The sequence below is a fragment of the Myotis yumanensis genome, unplaced genomic scaffold, assembly GCF_028538775.1.
Source record: "Myotis yumanensis isolate MYYU_CA2020_CCGP unplaced genomic scaffold, mMyoYum1.0.hap1 SCAF_1, whole genome shotgun sequence".
In the NCBI taxonomy this organism is placed as follows: Eukaryota; Metazoa; Chordata; class Mammalia; order Chiroptera; family Vespertilionidae; genus Myotis; species Myotis yumanensis.
Window position 1 is genome coordinate 46,528,762 of NW_027223752.1, and position 23,812 is coordinate 46,552,573.

Sequence of the window (23,812 nt, forward strand, 5' to 3'; positions counted from 1 at the left end):
GGACTCAGAGTAAATACTATATTGTTAATAAAGATTAGGTATATGATGTTCTCTCTGGACCTAGGGAGATACTATTATCCTTTTTGTATTTAAACAGATGAGGAAAATCAAGCTTAGAAGAACCCACACTTTAAACATTTAAGGTTTGTATACCAAACTGATTCCTGAAAAAACAACCACCACCAAAGTAAAAAAGCAAGTCATTTATTAATTAAATTGCAAATTACAGTGGATAAAGAGAATCACATGGATATTTGACCTAGACCCTCCAACACAAACATCCTATTACTTTTTATATTGTCATATTTATGAAAAAGTCAACATACAGACAGAAATTGAACTGTTCAATGGTTTGAGTTTTAGGTGGCTAGCTTCAGCAATCCATTTTTTCTACTATGTAATCTGTTTTCTCTTTTAAAGTTATAAAAAAGCATACAATACACTAATTTTGTGTTTGTGTGTATTAATCCTCACCGGAGGATAATTTTTCCATTGATTTTTAGAGTGGGAGGGAAGGAAGGGGGGGATGGGGAGAGAGAGAAACATGAGACACATCCAGTGGTTGCCTCTCAAACTCACCCAACTAGCTAGGATTGAACCTACAATCCAGGTACGTGTCCTTGACAGGTAATCAAACCCAAGCCCTTTCGGTGCCCGAGCCAAAGCTCTGAACACTTAGCCACACCAGCCAGGGCTCTGTTAGTAAGTTTTTATTTTGAAGAATGATTGTATAATTAATTACCCAGGTCATATAATGTTTGTTTTTTAGTGTTTATGAAACTGAAGCCAAGTTTCTTTTTTTTAAACACCTTTAATAAGATCATCTTAATTGATGCCCAATGATGATTTCCTATTGTAACATTAAATCTTTAACTGCCACATGATATGAGAAAGAACTGTGTATGGTAACAGAACTTTTGTTTTGAACATTTCTGACATCAACATCCCCTACATCGGACACTCAGCCTGGTATCCATAGACACCTATGGAGTCCATGGGTGAACTTGGGAAAGAATAAATATTAAGTTTTAGTATGTGCAAAATTATGTATACTTATGTGCCAACTTTTCTGGGAAGAGGGCCCAGACCGTAACATTCTCAAAAAGGAAACTATCATCTCATATAACCTAAGAAAACCAAAAACCAAGTAACGTTTATTAGCAAATATTACTTTCAATTATAATCTAAACGGTTATGGATGTGTTAGTACTATTTCAATTAACTATTATACAGCCTAGTTACAGTAGGTGAAAATTAAAGACTTTCTGAAAGGAGATATATAGACATGAAAACACAGTAAGATGCTGTTATGAAAACAGTGTGGGTACTGTTTTGAAATAAAACTAAAAAGCCAACAATCTAAATCAGGGGTGGGGGACATCTGGCCCACCGGCCTTATTTGGTCTGGCCCTGCCAAGGCATTAGGGATGATTTAATTAAATGTTTGACCAAATTAGCAACTAATTTTTAAGTTGATAATTTTGTATGGCCTGGGAATGATGTTTTAAATATCCAAATGGCCCTTGGCAAAAAAAAAGGTTCCCCACCTCTGACCTAAATACAACTTCATCTTGGTTATTAAATAGTTTACTTACTAAATAAAGAACCTTAAGAACAATAGTAAATGTACTCTTACAAAAGACAAGAATATATGTAGAACGAATCAAACAGATTTTATTCAACTTTTTAGGATGAGGAAAACAAATGATATAAAATAAGTCATAGAAATGTACTACTATCTCAAACCATTTTCAATGTTTTATAAAATGCTCACACAACAAATATGAAAAGTTACAACACACTCTTTTAACTTCTGCTGCAATAAATGCAACATTAACAAACATACAAATTTCTTCTGTACCAATCTTAAAAGTACAAATACTGAGTTACTAATTTTTGTTATTCATATATGTTTTTATTCATAACTTTTAATGAGATCATTGCCAATACATACATTATTTTCCTTAACTTTATTTTTACATTAAGCCAATGTCTGTCATGCAGCCATCAAAATCCTCACAGTAAATTACACAGGTTTGTAGTCTAATTTTGACTCTAGCTTCTTAGAATCAGCCACTTTTCTGACTGCTTTCATGAAGTCTTCCTGTACTACAAAATCATGATCAGCACGAATTGCAAACATACCTGTGGAAAATAAAATAATGTGACTGCTTTATATAATATGTGAATTATCCTATCCTATATAATAAAAGCCTAATATGCAAATTGACCAACGGCAGAACGACCAGCAGAATGACCAGTCACTATGACATGCACTGACCACCAGGGGGCAGACGCTCAACGCAGGAGCTGCCCCCAGCCCACAGGCCCCTCCCACAGAGGGAGGTGACCGGCAGCAGCGGTGGGGCCAGCGAGCGGGCAGCACCAGGCTGGCCAAAGCGGGTGCCAGCAGGGGCCCCCTGATGGCCCCCACCGATTGCCCTGCAAATTGGCCCTGATCGCCCACCAGGCCTAGGGAACCTAACCATGCTCGAATTTCGTGCACTGGGTCTCTACTTTATTATAAGGAAACTAAATAATGTAATTCTATGGAGTACTAGTAAAGTTGAAGGAGCGTAGATTTACTACTTCTGAATCAGCAGTTCTGATCTGTTAAAAATCACTATCACTGTTCAACGACTTTCCAGCTATCGTGAACATTATTTTCCAAATCAAAAGCTAGAAAACAAGATAATTATCTGAATATTTAAAATCTAAATCACACAATCCCTGTATCCAATGGCATCTTGAAAAAACAAAACAAAATCCAACTATAAACCAAACATACACATTTTAAGCATCAGTTTCTTTACGCTACAAGTAGCAATTCCTTAGAAGGAAGTAACCCATGTATGGTTTGGGAAAACACAAAACACCTCCAGTAATTCTGATAGCCTTGACTTGTTAATAATCAAAAGGTTAGAGAATAGGAATTTTTAGAAAGTGAACAGTACGCTTTAACCAAACTCAATGCCATTATTCATGTATTAAAATTACCTTAATTATATACAAATTGATTGATATTATAACTTCCCTATTCAAGTATCGTAATTCAATTTTTTCCTTCAAGTTTTTGACAAGTTACTTGTCAAATAACTGACAAGGGGGTAAAAGTTTTTTGTTTGTGTTTTTTTCTTTTTAACATTATGTAGTTGTATCATGGGTCCCAGGTTATGAGAGGATCCTAATTTCATAAGCTAAAGCCAATAAGGTATCCCTATTTACTAATTAAATGAATCCTACTAATATTTTCATTGAGGATCTGCTTATATTGAATTTTCACTCATATATAAAATGAGTGGGTTTGAATAAAAGATTTCAAAGGTTACTTCCTATCTTCTTCCCTTTCAAGATTTCTAATTACAAGGAGTCTTAAAAATAGCTACTCTATGTTGTCTTCAGAAATCAAGTGAATAGAAATAACTGGTTTTTTTTTTTTAATACTGAAGTTTTAAAACTTGTCTAGAAGGCTACAACTAAATTAGGCAAGTTATTTTTCCAAACCTGTGAATCCAAATAATTGCTTAGTAAATGAGTGAATCTGAGATGTAGTCTAATCCAGAAAGTATGATAATCTCTGGATTTGAAAGGAAAAGACAACTATAACTGAATATAGTGTATTTTAACCTACAGGAAGATATGTTAACAAAAATACTCCAAAGAATTTCAATATGTCTCCAGATATCAATGTTCCACCGTTAAAAAGCTAAAAGCTTTGTTGGAAATAGCTAAAAATCATTCCTTTATATATGCTGAAAAAATGGAGATCATCATAATTTGGTGGTATCAGCCTTTAAGATTATGACATTCCCAAGGACAAATCTCATCCAATGGGGGATGAGACCTTTTGTTTGGATTCCATTTTACCTAAAGCAATCTTTTGATAATTTGGTCAATGGAGACTTTGGAAAGAGAATGTCATAAATTACTTCAAGTAATTCAAACCAGATAATAGTTTACCTCTTAAATATTATTTTTTGTTCATTATTAAGTCTTTGTGAGCATGATTTACTCTGATTCAAACTGAATTTCTAGATCTGAACATCTTCTGATTCAGATACAGAATCACAGTATACCCACAAAGATACTCTTATGGAAAAGCCATGCCTTTAAATATTGTGTGAATGTATAAGAAATGTTAAAATAAGGCCAAAGGTGATATGGAAAAAGAGGAAATCACACATTGTAACACTTATCATAGAAATCAATTTTTTTGATTTTCAGATTCTGTGTGGAGGACAAAAACTAATTGACTATTATGTGGGGTATTAAAGCCACTTGGTACCAGAAATAAAAAAAGGATCACACAACCCATAGAGAAAATTATATTTAAAATGATTACATTTACACAAGCTGTACGAACACAAAATTCATAAATCAAACTTTCAAAGCTGACAGACTAGCATCAGAAAACATGTTATCCACATTGGAGATTTCTCTGGTGCTGGCCTAGTCTCATTTCAGCCACGGGTGTGGGTGCACAGTTCTGTATAGCCTCAGACTTACTTCAGGGGACCAGTATCCTATCACATGCCTGTCTTTCCACACTCTACCCTAGGCATCCAAAGTGCAAAAGAGTTAACATTCCCAAGGACAAATCTCATCCAATGGGGGATGAGAGCTGGTAAATAAATGCCAGTCTCCCAATATTTCAGCTGGGTAATGCTAAATGGCATTCTGGTATGTTTCTCTGGATCTCATCAAAATCAGCCCTCTCTTGCCTAGAGCAGCTACCTCAATGGTGCACTCTTATAATAGCATTTCCTTTTCCCATCTCACGTGCCCTGTTCCCTCCTGCTTCTTGGAATCATTCTCCCCTCCCCCCCCCCGCCCCCCTCCAAAAAAAAGCACCCAACTCCTTACAAAGCCCAGGCTCTGCTTTTAGACAAACTCAACACATTCTGAGCAAATTAAATCAAATCAATAGCAAACACTATACTACTTTAAAAGCATACCTGCTTCAGTACAAACATTTCTCAGGTCTGCTCCATTAAAACCATCTGAGAGCTTCACAATTGCTTCATAATCTGGTTAGGAAAAAGCACTGGAAATTAATTTTTTTAAAAAGATCTGTTTTTGATTTATGCTCATAAATGGAAAATTTAAACTGAAGAGCCTACTTTGAATTTGATCAGCTAGGCATCAACTCTGTTAACATTACACAATACTAACAACCAAAAACTATATTCTAGCCGAAACCGGTTTGGCTCAGTGGATAGAGCGTTGGCCTGCGGACTGAAGGGTCCCAGGTTCGATTCCGGTCAGGGGCATGTTCCTGGGTTGCGGGCACATCTCCAGATGTGCAGGAGGCAGCTGGTCGATGTTTCTCTCTCATCGATGTTTCTAACTCTCTATCTCTCTCCCTTCCTCTCTGTAAAAAAATCAATAAAATATATTTTTTTAAAAAAAATTAAAAAAAAAACAACAAAACAAAAAAAACCCTATATTCTAAGTAAACCAACACCAAGAAGAAATAAACATACTTCTGAAACTTTAAAACCAAGAAATATCCTCAATATCTGAAAACATCTTTAAAAAAGTTATACACATGTGAACTTCAGATTATCTGTCAAGCTATAACTCATTAAAACTGTAATCAAATATTTAATTTAAATAAACCAAGACACCAAACAACTGTAGCAACAATGGAATTTAATCTCATAAGCCAACTATAAATATGCCAAAAATAGTCATCAGCTATAATTTTATCATATGGAATTTTCAAATGCTAAATTAAGCACCGGGTAGCTTTTCTGGTTTTTTTTTTGTGTAGGCTCCAAGTGATATCAGATCTATGATAATGACTATTAAGTAACCTTTCTATGACAGACTTAAAATGAAGAACTGATAGCAGTAATAGACTTGATATGGAATAGAAAGAGAAACAACTGCTACAATGTGAGTAGCTCTGATGGGACACCCTTTATCAGGCAATCTAGAGTATGTCAATCTCTATTAGAAATCATACAGATATCCCAGTCAGCGTGGATGAGCCTGGACCAATGAACCAGGAAGTCATGGTTCAATTCCCGGCTGGGGCATATGCCCAGGCTGAGAGCTCAATCCCCAGTGAGGAGCGTGCAGAAGGCAGCCAATCAATGGTTCTCTCTCATAATTGAAGTTTCTATCTCTCTCTCCCCCTCCCTTCCTCTCTGAAATCAATTTAAAAAATTTAAATAAAAGAAAGAAATCATACAGATAATTCATTAATTAGCTTCATTCAGGTCCAAATTATAAACTTCCTGAGAATAGGAATTCCCAAGGTTAACACAACAGCTGGTACCTAGCAAGAGCTCAGTATCGGAGGAAACCTATAAATTGACATTTTTAGTTCAGCTCATCTTTACAGCTCAAAATTCTTTCACATGAGCAATGAAAAAATTAAGAGGCAGTAATCAACTATTTGTAATTATTCTGGACCATTAATTTCTAAAGGGCTTTTAGTACAATTACTAGATTCCCATAGTCCAGGGGTCAGCATACTTTCTGTAATGGGCCAGATAGTAAATATTTTTAAGGCTTTGCAGGCCATATGGTCTCTGTCAAAACTACTCATTTCTGCCCTGGCTGGGTGGCTCAGTTGGTTGGAGATCATCCATACTCCAAAAGGTTATGGGTTCGATTCCCGGTCAGGGCATATAACTAGTTTGCAGGCTTGCAGGCTTGATCCCCAGTCGGAGGCAACCCATCGATTTTTCTCTCACACACTGATACTTCTTTCTCTGTCTCTCTCTCTCTCTCTCTCTCTCTCTCTCTCTCTCTCTCTCTCTTTCTCTCTCTCTCTCAAATTCAAAAGCATATCCTTAGGTGAGGATTAAAAAAAGAAAAAACAACTACTAATTTCTGCTATTATGGTTGGAAAGCAATCATAGACAGACAGATAAATGGTTGTGTTATAATATAAATTTATTTACAAATTAATTTTGTCATTCTACAAAAACAGAAGGCAGAATTTGGCCTACAAGCCATCGTTTGCTGGCCTCTACCCTAGTCTAGTCTTTCAAATCTATAGAAAACTATTTTATAACTTGTCCTCTGTCCTCAAATCTCTAACATTCCTTTCCAGTCTTCACTCTGAACTTGCTTCCTATTTCATTTAGAAAATAAAAGTATTCAAAAGAAAAATTCCCAAGTTCCTGCCATATTTGAGAAACTGTCATCATAAGCATCTATAATATTCTGCCTTCCCTCCTATTCTTGTAAATGAAGTCTATATTCATAGATAGTGCCAACCTCTCTTCAAGGAAAGTACACTATTAATTTCTCATTCTTCTGGATCCCATCAGCATAAAAATTAAATTCTTGCCTCTTAAAAGAAAACTCCCCCAAATCCTCATCTCCATTTCTGATACAGCTCTACTTCTCTTCTCCTCTTTCCTACAGATTTCTTTGAAAGAAATGTCTAAACTCAATGTCTCTCCTCCCAATGTCTCTGAAGCCCCATCTGAAGTAGGGTTTCATTCCCAGTTCCCACCATCCCAAAGAAACTGCTTTTGATAAGGTCACCAATGATCTCCAAAAATCCAAAGGTCCATTCTCAGAACTCTTCTTATCTAACCCACTATCAGCATTTGATAGGGAATTAATTCCTCCTATTAACCATTCACTCATCTTCAGGACACCACCAGCTTCTGGTTCTACTCCTGCCTCTGGGACACCTTCGCCGCCTCCTTTAATGTTTCTGCATCTCAACTTTCTAATGTCAGAATTAGCTCAGTTTTTGAAGCTCTTCTCTATCCACATTCCCTTTCTCAGAAATCTGATCCAATCTCAAGACTTTAACAATCATTTTTATGCTATTGTCCACATTTGTATCTCCAGCACAGACCACCCCCAAAGAACTATTGATGCATATAGAATTACTAATCAATATCTTTATTTGGATATCTAATTGGCATCTCAAATTTAATATACCCAGAATTAAACTCATTCTCCCTTTAAAACCTAATCTTTCCAGTCTCCCCCTGTTTTTACTGATGGTAACTTCAGCTTTTCAGTTGTGTGAGTAAAAAACCTAGGTCTTCCCTGGTTCTTCCCTTTAGTTCACACCCGACATTCAGTTCATTAGCAAATTCTGTCACCTCTATTTTAAAAATACATCCAGAGAAGTTAAGGGGGTGGGCGAGGTTACAGATGAAACTAATTATTAAAGAGTTAATAATTATTGAGGCTGGGGGATGAGTGAGTACCTAGGGTTAGAAGTTCATTATACTCTTATCTCTACTTTGATGTATTTCTAATTTTCTATAATAAAAAGTTAAAACATAACAAAGTAAAATCATTCCTTTGCTTACAATCCTCCAATGGCATCCATATCTTCACAAATAAAAGTCAAAGTTCCTACAGTATGGCATCAGTAAAGCTCTACACAATCTGGTCCCTATTACTTCTATGATTTCACTTAGTACTAATGTCCCATTTACTCTGCTACAGACACCTTGCCTCTTTGCTGCCCCTAGAATGTTCCAGACATATATCTGCTTTAAAGTCTTCTTACTTGCTACTCACTCTGCATGATTTTCCCCCAAATATTTCTATCTAGCTCCTTCACATTTGCAGATCATTGCGTAAAAAAATCAACCTCTTGGTAAGGCCTTCCCCCTCCCCACTTCCATTTAAACACACACACCCACGCATGCATGCACACCTGCTCCTGGCATTACCTAGTCCCCTTGTTTTATTTTTTTCTCTATAGCACTTATCATCATCCAATATACTATATATTTTATTCACTTTATCTGTTGTTCCTGACAAGAATGTAAGTTCTATAAAGGCAGGAATTTGTCAGTTTTGTTCACAGCTATATCCCCAGCACTTAAAACAATCGCTAACATACAGTAGATGTCAATAAATATTAGCCAAATTTAAGACCACTATGTTTGCTAAATTTAAAACTAGATATTCGATAGGCTACCAATGATATACAATAGCCTTTTGCTTCATTTACCAAATGTAAATAATATATAAAAATAGGTTATTTTCTTACCTATTTCACCATGCTTTGTAATGGGACCTGCATGGATTTTCAATATATCTAATCTTGCTTGTTCATTTGGTAAGTCAATATCTGAAAATAAGAAATTTTAAGAAATCCTTTTGCAGTCAGTTTTGTTTGCTTGTTTTTGTTTTTTAAATACAGTAGGGGGTGAGGAAAAATAATAGAAAGAGAACTGCCCTAGTTGTTTTGGCTCAGTGGATAGAGCACTAGCCTGCGGACTGAAGGTCCCAGGTTAGATTCCAGTCAAGGGCACACGCCTGGGTTCCGGGCTCAATTCCCAGTAGGGGGCGTGCAGGAGGCAGCCGATCAATGATTCTCTCTCATCATTGACTAATGTTTCTCTCTCTCTCTCCTTCTCCCTTCCTCTCTGAAATCAATTAAAAACATATTTTAAAAAAAGAGAGAGAGAGAGAACTGAACATAGACAAAGGGAAATGGACAGCAAGTAAAGAACCTTAACTCACGTATTTTTCTATCTAATCTTCCTGGACGAAGCAAAGCAGGATCCAGTGTATCTGGTCTGTTTGTAGCCATGATCATTTTAACTCTATGTAGAGTATCAAATCCATCCATTTGATTCAGTAACTAAGAATATATTTATAAAAATTATAGACAGATTTTACAAAACATTCCAATCATTAAAAAATATACAGGCACAATTTTTATATGCCTAATACCATGAAATGTATTGCCTACAGATAATCTTCGAAATCATCATTTCATGGAACCCGATTTTTTTCTCTCTTATTTTACGGAATATACTTTCCATCTTCAAAGTTTTAAGATTATTTCACTATGTATCTTTTTATAGCTATGAGGTAGTTTTACTAAGTCTGGAAGCTTCCATCCGGTCAAAAATTATGAACTAAATTATGTGGATCTGATTTCCAATGTTCAAGATTTTTTCACTTAATTACTTTTAAAAATAAAAACTAATCATAAAGCCCTAACCGGTTTAGCTCTGTGGATAGAGCGTCGGCCTACGGACTGAAGGGTCCAGGGTTCGATTCCAGTCAAGGGTATGTACCTCGGTTGCAGGCACATCCCCAGTAGGGGGTGTGCAGGAGGCAGCTGATCGATGTTTCTCTCTCATTGATGTTTCTAATTCTCTATCCCTCTCCCTTCCTCTCTGTAAAAAATCAATAAAATATATAAAATTTAAAAAAAACAAGTAATAATAAAATCTAACATATAAAGTGCTTATGGTATGTCTGACATAAAATTTACATTAGGACAACTGGATATAATGATTATTCTACAAATCTGATAATAAATCCATTAAATGTCTTTTCAAATAACTCTACTATACATATAAATATGAGACACTAAACATTTTTTTATTCCTAAAGCTTTCTTGCATAAATGTTGAAAAACCTAACTGCAGTCAACAAACTTTTAAAAATATAGCTAGCCTCACATGTCTATTTCTTTCACAAAATACGTTAGCTAACATATAAATTTAAAGAATAAAACTAGTATCAGTGTTGTTTTAAAATACCTCAATTTAAGGTTTCTAAGAGACTCTATAATTTTAAAACACTGTATACCCTGTGAACAAATGAGTTTAATTTATGAAAAGTAATTTCAAACACCCATTCTCAGACAGAATTTGACACTGCATTACCTATGCTACCTAGCTTCTATTTGTAGAAGTGGGAAATGTATTTAGGATCTTGCTATCACTTTCAGATTTTTAAGTGGATAAAGGCTTTATGTACCTTCTAATATCCCATCATCCATCTTCTTCAATTAATAGTTTCCTCTCATTCTCAGCAATATAACGAGAGGAAAGTGTTAGTAATTTCTTGAGCAGCCTCATACATAATCGTAACTCATTTATTGCCACCAGTTTCACTAAGTCCATTGATCATAAAATGTCTTAGTAAACTAGTGCAAGATCATATTCACAAAATGAGTAGTACAATATACAATTTAAATATCTAAGTGACACAGAATAGTACATCTGTACATCAAATGGGCATTTTATAGATACCCTTCTTATTTTCCAGTAGTCATTTTCTTACTAGAGATATATGTGGAGAAGTATGTTTATTCCTGTCAGTATTTTCAAATTTCATACTTAAGTATATTCTTCATTTAAACTGTACATATTTGGGGGAGGGGGGGGAAGGACACATATGTAATACCCTTTGTAATACTTTTAGCAAAAAATTAAAATTAAAAAAATAATTAAATAAACTGCACATATTTGACCTTCAATTATCCAATGTTCACTTCTTTATTCAATAAACATTGATTTCTTTATAAAACCCCTTTACCAAATATTACCTCCATTAAAGTTCTCTGAATCTCTCTATCAGCTGAAGTACCCTCAGAAAACCGACGACCACCTAAAAAAATGACATGGAATATCATATGCGTTACTCTTTTCTTCTATAAACATCATTTAAGACAAAATATGACTAGTGGCTGGGGTTAAAACCAGTAAGGTCAAAATTAAGTAGTAAGAATTATACTGACAAAGTCAATGATTTTAGTATAACATTTCTTATTTTTCAATGTCAACATCCAATTCATTTTGCTACTTCACAGAAGTTTCAATGAGAGGCGAGGGAAACAAGTTCTTTTAGATTAAAAAAAAATTTCCTAACACTTTCAAAAAAAGTTTAAAATACATTTTTAAAGATGTAACTCTTGCATTGTCTGGGTGGCTCAGTTGGAGCGTCATCCTGTACACCGAAAGATGGCAGGTTCGATTTCCAGTCCAGGAGCAAACAGGAGGCAACCGATTGATGTTAACATAGATCTCTCCCTTCTTCGGGTGAGGATAAAAAGAAAAAAAACAAGTTACTCTTACCAATAGCATCTATTTCATCCATAAAAATGATGCATGGCTGATGGTCTCTGGCATAATTAAACATTTCTCTGATCAAACGAGCACTTTCACCAATGTACTTGTCTACAATAGAACTAGATACAACCTGGTTAAAGAAAAAACATTAAAGTAAACATAAGATAATTCAAATAAAATTTAATTTCAACATCTACAAAAAAGAATCTTCCCTTTACCTTTAAGAAATTGCAGTCTAGCTGGCTAGCAACAGCTCGTGCCAACAGTGTTTTTCCTGTACCTAGGAATGGCAAAAGAAGTCTTAATTAGATGGAAAGTAAAACAAACTTCAAAAGCCTTTTAAGATTGTAATCCTTTGGATAGTAAATGCTGCAAAATGGAAGCTAAGTCCTAAACAGAATTTCCAGTGAAAATTCCATAATACTTTTACTTTCAATATTAAAATTTTTAATTTTATTCAAAATATCTCTTGTAATTTTATTTTAAGCACACCAAATACAGTAACTTTAGAAATATGTCAGCCCCTGGCTGGTTGCTCAGTGGTTAGAGCATTGGCCTGCAGCCAGCAGCCTGAAGGGTTGCGGGTTCAGTTCTGGTCAAGGGACGTACCTCAGTTACAAGCTTGATCCTCAGGCCAGTCGAGGTCGGGACACATGTGGGAGGCAACCAGTCATTGTGTCCCTCTCACATTGATGTTTCTGTCTCTCCCTCTCCCTTCCACTCTCTCTAAAAAAATATATACCTCAATGGAAGAAATATCCTTGGGTGGTGATTAATAAAAAAAAAAAATAACTATATTAAACCCTATTTATAGATTATAATAGAAACTTGTTACATTAAAACACATTAGTCTATTCTGCACACAAAATGGATCTTAACCCATGCATGATATTGTATATCAAGTATTGATTATTTAGAAACTATTCATTCAGTGAGTTATGAAAATCTCCAAAATGTTGGTATTTTTCATTATACAATACTAAAAAGACCACATTTGTTAATATCATCACCAATTTCATCCTTTTAAGTATGTAGTAGAAAGCTGTCAAGCTCATAATGCCAGATGTAAGGTTTTAAAACACTAATTTTCCCGTGAAAGGTTAAATTTTATCACTGGCTACAAATGGTGTCAGTTGTTTTCTGTATGACAGGCAAACTTCATTTACTTTTGAAAAGCATGTGCCAGATAACCAATAATTAGTCTAAACAACCAATAACCAGTCTGATAACCACAGACTAACTAAAAATTATCCTTTCAGCTAATTCAGCTAGCAACTCAAATAAATGCACAAAAGATTAACTATCCTATTCAATATATAGAAGTACTTTATATGTATTTTCCATTTCATCACACAGAATAAAGATATTATTCAAGTATCAAGATTTAATAACAACAATTTTTACTACTTCACCAAGGACATTTTAAAGCAGTGGTTCCCAAACTTATTTGGCCTACTGCCCCCTTTCCAGAAAAAATATTGCTCAGTGCCCCCTGGAAATTAATTTTTTTTAAATTTTAATAGCAATTAAACAGAAAGATATATGTATTAATGTTTCTACCTTTCTCGTAAAATATAGTAAAGAAAGGTGTAAATTAGAAACATTGAAGTTTGAAATTATGAAACTATTTATTGAACTCAGAATAGAAAGGTAATACAAAAAAAGTTAAAACAAATGCACCTGTGGCCATCACCGCCCCCCTGGATAGCTGCAGCGCCCACCAGAGGGCGGTAGCGCCCACTTTGGGAATCACTGTTTTAAAGTGAAACTGCGAGTGTGAACAGTCAAAAACACACTGACTACTAGCACCATTTTGTGTCACTGACTTAACTGAATCAAGCTACATGAGCAGTTTTACCCCTTGCAATTGCACCATCAGCACAGACACCAACACAGTGAAAAAGGCAATTAAGATCTTAGCATTATGAAACTAAGTTTTGACCTTGCAAATTTCCAACAAGTGTCTCAGGGACACCCAGAGGTCTGTGAACCATATAGGACAATACACTAGAACTATAGGGCATGTTAAGAACCACACAGGTCTACTAATGTGTAGGTTTTTTCAATAAGCACCAGTACTGTTTTCATTTGCAGTTGGGAATCTGCACACGCAGAGGGCCAACTATATGCATTGATCTATGCCATTTTATGTAAGGGACTTGAGCGTCTGCACATTTTGGTGTCCCTGTAAGTCCTAGAACCAATGCCTGAGGATACCAAGGGATTTTAAGTTATATGCAGATTTTTGACTGTGTGTGTGTGTGGGGGGGGGGGGGGGGGGGCGGGTGTCAGTGCCTCCAATACCATGTTGCTCAAGGGTCAATTGTGTATCCTATGAGGCCCAAGGGGACTAAGCATGCTGAGAGACAGCAGACATACATCTCCTATCTCCCCTGTGGAGATTGGAACCGCCCACATGAAATTTCCAACTTATTTTTTTATTCCTTGATTCATTCATTCGTGAGGTGGACATAATTAATACCAACCTGGTGGTCCATATAGCAAACAGCCTTTTGGAGGTATTATTCCTACACGCTGGAATAATTCTGGGTTTGTAAGAGGTAATTCTATCACCTAGAAAAGAAGTTGCATGTTTCTTAAACATTGGTAAAGATTTTGATGTACTTTCAAATAGTTTAAGTAAAAATATCAGTATAGTTAGGTATACACATCACAATTCATACTGGATCTAGAATCCCATGTTATGTAAAACTATTTATATTAGAAGTTTTTCTTAGATATCTCTTACATCTAAAAAATGTTAAGTATTTTTAAATTAATTAATTAAAGTGTGTGGTTATTTTAACAAACCACACACTTGACTAGAGTGATGGTTATTTAGGTATATAATCTGTCCAAACACATTTGAACTGTACACTTTAAATCTATAATTTTTTTTAACACTCATCTGAGGATATTTTTCCATTGATTTTTAGAGGAAGTAGAAGAGAGAGGAAAAGGCAGAGAGAAATACATCAATTGGTTACCTCCTGCACTGCAGGCCTAGGAGAAGCCTGCAACAGAGGTACATGCCCTTGACTGGAATCAAACCCGGGACCCTTTGGTCTGCAGGCTGACTTTCTATTCACTAAGCCAAACCAGCTAGGGCTAAATCTATGCATCTTATTTAATGTAAGTTTACCTCAATGAAAAAAATTCCACTACAACAGCAATCAGTTAAGCATCAAAATCAAAAGACATATACTATTTTGCATTTGGGAATACAATCCTATATAATAAAAGCCTAATATGCAAATTGTCCCCTCAACCAGGAGTTCGACTGGGAGTTAGACCAGGGAGCAGGGGTGGCAGGCGGCTGGGGGAAGGAAGGTCCTAGCCGGCAGCCGGCAGCCAGCAGCCGCTAGGGACCCTACCAGTGCATGAATTTCATGCACTGAGCCTCTAGTGCAGTGATGGCAAACCTTTTGAGCTCGGCGTGTCAGCATTTTGAAAAACCCTAACTTAACTCTGCTGCCATGTCACATATAGAAATTTTTTGATATTTGCAACCATAGTAAAACAAAGATTTATATTTTTGATATTTATTTTATATATTTAAATGCCATTTAACAAAGAAAAATCAACCAAAAAAATGAGTTCGCGTGTCATAGGTTTGCCATCACTGCTCTAGTACAAAATAAATCTAATATGGGGAATTTGGTAAGTTATAACTGCTACTAAGTAAAAAAGTATATAAACTTCCGTATTTTGGCATTTTGGCATAGCAGCTTTAAAAGAACCAAGTATTTTGCTTTCAAGATCCTACTAAGACTGATTCAAGGAAAAAAAAGTGGAGAACAGAAAAATTGAGGGTTTGCCTGCCCAACTTAATCTCTTTACAGAATCAGTAACTTGAGAGATAAACATCTATTGAATAGTTGTGTCTAAAGTGTGAGAAATCAATATTCTGAAGTGTATGTAGATGGAAAAGGGTACTGCATATGTATATACTGGGTGTATGTGTGAGAAAGAGAGAGGGAGAGATTCTTTCTGCTCCTATGCCTGATGCAGCAAATCACTGTTAAAGATAAGATTTCACTGTTCTATGAAGCACTTTTCCTGTTGACCTTTCATTAACTACAAAGTGAGAAAAACAGGCTTTAATTTACACTCAGGTCAATGCTTCCTCAACTAGGGTCAAAAAACAATTTGGTTACATAATTACCTGGAATGCTTGTTTAAATGCTAATTCCTTTGTCCCACTCCCAGCCTACTATATCAGAACCATGCTGAGGGCCCAGCAATCTGCATTTTAATAAGAGTTCTAAAAACTTAATATACTAAACTCTGAAAACTATTGGCTTAGGGTTTAAATCAGATGATATACACCATTCCAAGTACCATATTTTCCATGTATAAGATGCTATTTTTTCCTAAAATTGTTACACTGAAAATTGAGGGACATCTTATACACGGAAGTCAGCCAACGAGGGAAACACTCATACCTTGTCAAACAGGCTTCCTCCAATCACGAGCCTTATTATTACTGACATCAGCATTCTGAGCCCATAAAGATGTCAAAAAATAAAAAGATAAAAACTGGTGATTGTCTTACTCTGCAAAATTCAAACTGAATGTAATCAGCTATCCAAAAGAGCATGGAAATAGAGCTGCAGAGAGACAATTTGGACCTCCTCCCACTGAGTGTATGATCAGACAGTGGAGAAAACAGGAAGAACAACTCCGTAAGATGCCAAAAAAGAAGAAGGCCTAAGAGGAAAACCAGCAAAATGGTCAAACTTGGAGCAGACTTAAGACTTGGATTATAGAGTAGTGCCAGAGTAGCTTATGTGTGTCAACCAAGCTTATTCAATGTCTGGCAAGAATGTTTGCAAGCAAAATGAACATTGTTGATTTTACAGGAAAGGCAAAATGGTGCTTCAATTTCATGAAGAGAGAAGGGTTGGCCATGAGAACACGAACAAAGTTAGCTCAGAAAATGCCACCAGTTTATGAGAATGATCTCACATACATAGACAGTGATTCAGAAGACAGCAGTGATACAATAGAAGTTGAAGAAATTGATATGACTGGAACTAATAGTGATGAAGAGGAGAGCAGTGATGCAACAGAGGCTGAATAAATGATATGCTGCATAATATCATAGTACTAATATGTAAACATTACCTGTGGTAATTATTAAATAAAAATGTGTCCTGTTTTAGGTTTAAGATATTGATTTCTTAATTTTGGTTTGGAAAAGTGGGGGGTGTCTTATACATGGGGGCATCTTACACATGGAGGTGTCTTATACACAGAAAAATACGGTATCTTCATTCATTCCTAAATATTTCCATACTAAATTAGGTTGAAATGAATAGGATAATCAATTTGCTTTAACGATAATTGTTAAGAGCCACCTGTGCCATGAAGCAAGGCAATCCTGATTAGATTCTTCACCTAAGAGCTTCAAGGTTTAAGCCACCTTAAAGCCAGTATTTTTCTTAAACAGCAGTAAACAGCTTTACCAAAAGAAAATATTTAGGGCACAGGTAACTTACTCTACTATAAGGGTAGGAAGCTGACAATAATAAGGGTATGGGAAAAACTATATTACACATTATCTAAATGTGCTTTGACCAAATAACCTACAATGATAATAAAATCACAGAGGCATGAGCATCAAATTAAATCAATTACTAGAGGCCTAGTGCACGAAGTTCATGCACGGGTAGGGTCCCTAGGTCTGGCCGGCGATCAGGGCCTATAAGGACCTTCTGGCTGCTGGCCGGGGCCTTCCTTCATTCCGTGCCGCACCCCCCGGTGGTCAGCACACGTCATAGTGAGCAATCAAACTCCCACTTGAACCCCGAGGGATACTTTGCATATTAACCTTTTATATATATAAAAAATAAATACATAGAAGATAGATTCTTAGTCAAAAAGAGCAGGATTTTTCTAACACCAAATTATCTCCACATTAACAAACACATATAATTTTCACAGCTAGAAATTCAGTACTGTTCTTCTCAGCAAGAATATTAAATGTATAATATTCAGTAACCACTATTTGGACAAAGTAATTTTTCATCCCCTTTCTCCCTTCAGGAATCTTAAAACCAATAGTATTTATTATTAAGTTCAGAAACAAAGCATACACTACCAACCTCTCTTAATTCCCGAATCTGTTCTGATAGCCCTCCAATCTCAGAATAGGACACATTCCCAGGGTCTTCATGAGACATGTTGTAAACCAATGGATCCACCTCTCTCGGCAAATACCTATAATGACAAGGTATGTATTTTTCTTTTTAAAATGAATTTTCTCTCAGCCTACAGATAAAAGTATAAATGATGCGAGCACATTTTGGTGATTTTATTTAAAGATGTTTAAACTAATTAGAAATTAGTAAAAGGAGAAGTGGCAAAATATTCAGTGATCTCTAAAAACATATTTTGGATAAAATTTTCCCTCTGTGAAAATAAACTAATTAGAATCAGAAACTTACCTCATGATAGTTAGTGTAGTCATATCCAAAGCAACTCTTGTTCCTGGCTTCAGCTTACTTTTGTCAAGCTAATTTTGTAAAACAAAAGGAGTTAAACACTTAAAAAGGGGAGAATATGTAGAAGCGAAATAATCATTTTTACCCTGCAGAGAGAATACTAATATTAGATCATTAGCACCATGCCATCAGAAGGCTGTAAACATTATAATTCAAAGTTATTTCCATCTGCCCCTTTTGTGCAATCTAAGCATGAAATGTGAAATCACCAATACATAAAGTTTGAGATGTAAATGACCTTGTTCTTAAAGAAGGAATGGCCTTTAGTATTTTACTTTCAAAGGCTCATTAATATAGTTCTACTCATTCGCACTCAGGCACTGTATTACAGTGACTTCAGTGATTATTACCAAAGCATTTATACAGAAATCTGTTAAGTGAACATTTTGGGAGAAGGAAAGTGGTGCGCCCATTGGATTTATTTTAAAAACTATACCTTTTGGGAAGAAAGTATTACGTGACCATAGAAGAAAAGGGGGAAATGCATTGTTTCCCCTTTAGAGATTTTTAGTAAACTGTTAAAAACAAAACAGCCACCATCATTTCATGCCTTTGCTATATGCCAGACACTATGCTAACTGGATTATACCAGATCAGTGGTCAGCAAACTCATTAGTCAACAGAGCCAAATATCAACAGTACAACGATTGAAATTTCTTTTGAGAGCCAAATTTTTTAAACTTAAACTATATAGGTAGGTACATTGTTATTAGCTTAACTAGAGGCCCAGTGCATGAAATTCGTGCATAGGCAGGGTCCCTAGTGGCTGCCGGCGGGGGCGCCTCCCTTCTGCCGGCCGCCTGCTGCCACCGCTGCTGGCCCTGCACCCTGGTCAAACTCCTGGTTGAACTCCCAGTCCAGGGGACAATTTGTATATTAGGCTTTTATTATATAGGATTAGGGTACTCCTAAGCTGGCCTTTGCTAAAAACGTCCTCAATCTGAGGGGTCTACCTCAGCGAACGTACCCCCACTTCTTCTAACGCCACTTCTTCAAAATAGACTCGCCCAGGCCGAAAACCGACTTCTGCACATGGGCCACAAAGTTTCAATCGCACTGTACATGCACGCCCACATGTGGTATTTTGTAGAAGAGCCACACTCAAGGGGCCAAAGAGCTGCATGTGGATCGCGAGCCGCGGTTTGCCGACCACTGTACTAGATTGAACTATACTAAACAATTTATTGGTATATTTGGGCAGAGTAACTTATTTGGATAGAATTGGGTAGTATCTATCCAATAGGTTCGACCTCACATTCAGGATGTTACTTTCCATAAATAAAGTTACTTAAAAAAAAAAAGAAAAAGTGTTTTTATTGATTTCAGAGAGCAAATGAGAGGGAGAGAGAGAAAGAACAATGATGAAAGAGAATCACTGATCAGCTGCTTCCTACACACCCCTCACTGGGAATGGAGCCCACAACTCAGGCATGTACCTTGAATGGGAATTGAACCGTGATCTCCTGGTTCATAGGTTGATGTTCAACCACTGAGCCACATCAGCCAGGCTAAAGTTACTTTTTCATAGATTAAAAAACTGCTTGCCAATATAATTTCAGAATCATACAAATTACTAACTACTTACCACAGAATTTTGCAAAGAGCTCTAAGGTTAGGATTTAGTATCAATTACAATGAAGTAGAAGCAGGCAAAATATAATAGATTAAACTGAAAAAAATTACAAGTGAGATACCTGAAAAACAGCTAAAATGAGATTAATGTGAAGCTATTTCAACATTAATATCTATAAGAAATATATACTCTGGCTTTTCCAATATTTTCCAGTTTTCAAATACTTCCTTACCCTCATACTAGTATCTTTGAAATGCCAACTTTTTTCTTATTTATTTTGTTTTAATTGATTTTTTAGAGAGAGAAGAAGGGAAAGGAAGAGAGAAACATCGATGTGAGAGACAAAAACATCGATCGGCTGCCTCCTGTATGCCCCTACTGGGGATACAGCCCACAACTCGGGCATGTACCCTGACTGGAAATCAAACTGGCGACTTTTTGGCCCATGGGATGGCATTCAACCAACTGAGCCATACTGGCTAGGGCAGAAATGCCAACTTTTGGCATCCAGAGGGCCCTGAAAGGAACATAAAAGTCTTTGATTTCTAAGTGTGTAGAGCTAACGGAGGCAACTAAGTATAGTAGCAAGTAGAGAATACCAGGAATCAAAGCCCATAGTTTTAGTTTATATCTTAACAAACCACTTTTGGGAGTTATGGACGTAATACCTGACCTGCTTACCTCAAGAATTAAATAACTTTTATGAATGTACCTTGGCCAATTATAAAGCACTATACAAATTTAAAGTGTTACCTGTCGACGACAACCCACAACATATCTTGGTCCATTTGTAGCTTTAACAATGACTAGAGAAAAGAAAATGAAAGAAAACATTTAAAAAATAGCAAGTAAAATGAAATATACCCACATCGATGTCAGGTTGAGTTTTATTTCTGTCCTCCAAGAAGACAATACATAGTTGAAAGAAAATTATTAAGTCTATGCAAGAATAGCATCTACCTTCACTATTGTGAATAATAAGCATTATAAGCATTTCAAAAGTTGGTGGGGGAGAGTCCACTCTTTCTCTTATTAATTAACAATGTAATCCACTTACATTTTTCTTCAGTTAACTGCTTTAGTACTTCACCCACAATCTAAGAAAGAAAAAAGAAAGCATTATCTTTAGCCAACAGCTTAAAAACAAAGCAATTATCTTCACCCCTTACACCGCAAACTCCATTACCTACCTGCCCAACACTTTGTAGGGCCTTCAGATCATTTTCAGACTTTTCATACTGCTTGGTAAGTTCTTTTAATTGTTCCCTTACTGAAATCATATAATTTGAACATTTTTAATTAAACAATAATCTTAGTGGGTTTAAGTTACTAAGTCTCACTTTACTTAAGTTTACTTGTCTATTTCATTTTACATATATTTCATATCCAATATATCAAAGCACAAAAGAAATAACGCTGTTTACAGGTGACACGTTTAAACATGACATGTTACAGAGAAAGCATCATTTTTTTTTGATCGGCAATACATTTTAGGCTACACTCTAAAGCAGTGGTTCTCAACCTTCCTAATGCCCGCGACCCTTTAATACAGTTCCTCATGTTGTGGTGACCCCCAACCATAAAATTATTTTTGTTGCTACTTCATAACTGTAATTTTGCTACTGTCATGAATCGTAATGTAAATATCTGATATGCAGGATGTATTTTCATTGTTACAATTGAACATAATTAAAGCATAGTGATTAATCACAAACACAATATGTAATTATACATGTTTTCCGATGGTCTCAGGCGACCCCTGTGAAAGGGTCGTGCGACCCCCAAAGGGGTCGCGACCCACAGGTTGAGAACCGCTGCTCTAGAGAGATGCCGACACTGTGACACTTCCGGATTTGCCACTACAAATCCAAAGGATACAAGTCAGACCCTTCCTCACCTCTTCCCCTGCTCACATGGGTTATTATGACTGCTCTCTGGCTTTCTACCTTAAAGAAGGGCAACAGGTTTGGTGCTCCGCAGAAGCAGATGGCATGAAGGTGCACTATTAAAAACCTACAAGCGGCCTTTTAGCTCAAGAGTTAAGGGAAACTCGTGTGCCTGGCGGGGGTACCACTCCAAGCACGGAAAAGACGAGGTTACTGTGACGGCGGCCTCGCTCCAAGCCCCTCGCCGGCTTTCCACTCCACCAACAAGCAGCTACCCGAGCGCCGTCTCCTGCTGCAGCCGGTCCCTGACCCCCGCCTCTCCCTCTCGGGGCCGGGCCCGCGCCCACCCTGCCCACCCTGCACCCCCGCCGGGCAGCACCCTGGCCCACTGCCCCTCGCCCCCCGGGTCCCCTCCCACCCCATCTCAGAGCTGGGAATGCTCTTTCTGTCCCCGGGACCAGACCGGGCCACGTCCCCGCCCGCGGAGGCTCTGCTTCCCAACCGCGGGGCGCGATGACAAAGCGCCTTGCCCCTGGCCTGAGGCCTGCCCATCGCCTGGGCCAGGGGGCCGGGCTCCGTCAAGGCCTCCGCCGCGTCCGAGACGGAGCGGGCCCAGGCCCGAGGCCGTGCGGAGAGAGGTGCACTCACACTCCTTGAGGCGGCCGTCGATCTCCTTGTGCTCCAGCAGTTTCTTGCGGTAGTCCTGCAGCGCCTTATCTCTAGGGTCCGCCATGATGAGAAGCCGTCGCTCATAGGGGATGCCGGGAAGGGCCATGGCCGCCCGGGCGGGGGTGGGGGCGGGGCGAGCGGGGACAGCCTCCCTGGGAGGGCGGGTTCGTGGGAAGCCACGCCCCTTCCTGTTGGCCCCGCCTCCCTACTCCATCTCTCCTTTCCAGGACATAGGCGTGCACTGAAAGGAGGCCTCCGAACGCACTGCCCCCTGCTGGCCAGGCTGGGTAAAGCAGGGTGCTGTTATTCTGGTCATTCCAAGAGACCTCGCTATCCTTAAATCACTGCTGTCCTGGAACCACGAAAGACTTTGCAATAAGCTGAGTTCAGAGTGAAGTAGGGAATGTGCAATCTCTCTATATAGTTTTGATGGCCTATCGGTATAACGCAGTCCTACTATCCAGGACCTCTAGGTACGGAAGGAGACTATTTCATTCATTTATTCATTCAGTGAAAGAGGTACTAAGGGTACACAATCTAGTGGGGAGATGAAAATAAATAATCTCAGAACGTAATGAATTATATACTGTAATGTAAATACTTTTTTTAAATCCTCACCCAAGGATATGCTTAGAGAGGAAGGGACAGAGAGAGAAACATCAATGAGAGAGAGAAACATGGATCCGTTGCCTTCGGTTGCCTTCTGTGCATGCCCTGACGGGGGCACCCGTATACTAGTGTGTGCCCTGAGTGGGACTCCAACTCAGTGCACAGTACCACAGTCATCTAAACTAGCCAGGCTGTGCTGGAAGTAAAACATGGTAATGTTATAGAGCAAGTTGAGGAGAACTAATTTAGAACAGATATCTCAAATAAGGACCCAGTTGTGCAACAAAGTGGAGAAGAACCTTCCAAAGAGAAGAAATAGCAAGTGCAAAGATCCTAAGGTGAAGAAGACCTTGGCTCGTTTCAGAAACAAAAAGGAGGCCAACAAGAGCGGAAAGGGGTGGATTGTGGAGATGTGGGGCACAAGATAAAGATGCTCACGTAGGCTGAGTCAGAAACATGAAGTCTGATAGAACTGTCTTTCAGATTTCTGTGCTTTTGGACAAATTACTTAATCTTTCAATAATCTGTAAAATGAGCATAATAATTGTACCTATCGCATAGGGGTGCCATAGAGTATTAAATAAGATGATATGCCTATAGCCATTAACATAATAAGTCTGACACACAGTAAGCATTCAATAATGTTATTTTAAATTATTTATTTTAAGGGTAGTAATGACCTCAATTTTTGCGGGATAGGTCTCTGTAGCTGTATCTTTCCCAGCCTTGCTCTTGGGGAGCATTTATTGTTGTTCCAGT

At 37.4% G+C, this 23,812-nt stretch overlaps 1 protein-coding gene across 1 annotated transcript; it reads right to left on the reverse strand.

Annotated features, from left to right (window-relative positions):
- Positions 1-1,652: 1,652 nt before the first annotated feature.
- Positions 1,653-22,543, reverse strand: PSMC6 (proteasome 26S subunit, ATPase 6). Its single transcript, XM_070419579.1, has 14 exons — positions 22,424-22,543; positions 21,080-21,159; positions 20,947-20,986; positions 20,643-20,695; positions 18,260-18,327; positions 17,918-18,032; positions 14,297-14,384; positions 12,029-12,090; positions 11,817-11,940; positions 11,288-11,349; positions 9,463-9,583; positions 8,987-9,067; positions 4,956-5,027; positions 1,653-2,145 (listed from the first exon to the last, which is right to left on the reverse strand). Exons 1-14 carry the CDS (start codon positions 22,506-22,508, stop codon positions 2,027-2,029), a joined length of 1,170 nt encoding a protein of 389 aa, XP_070275680.1. The 5' UTR covers positions 22,509-22,543; the 3' UTR covers positions 1,653-2,026.
- Between the last annotated feature and the right edge of the window lie 1,269 nt (positions 22,544-23,812).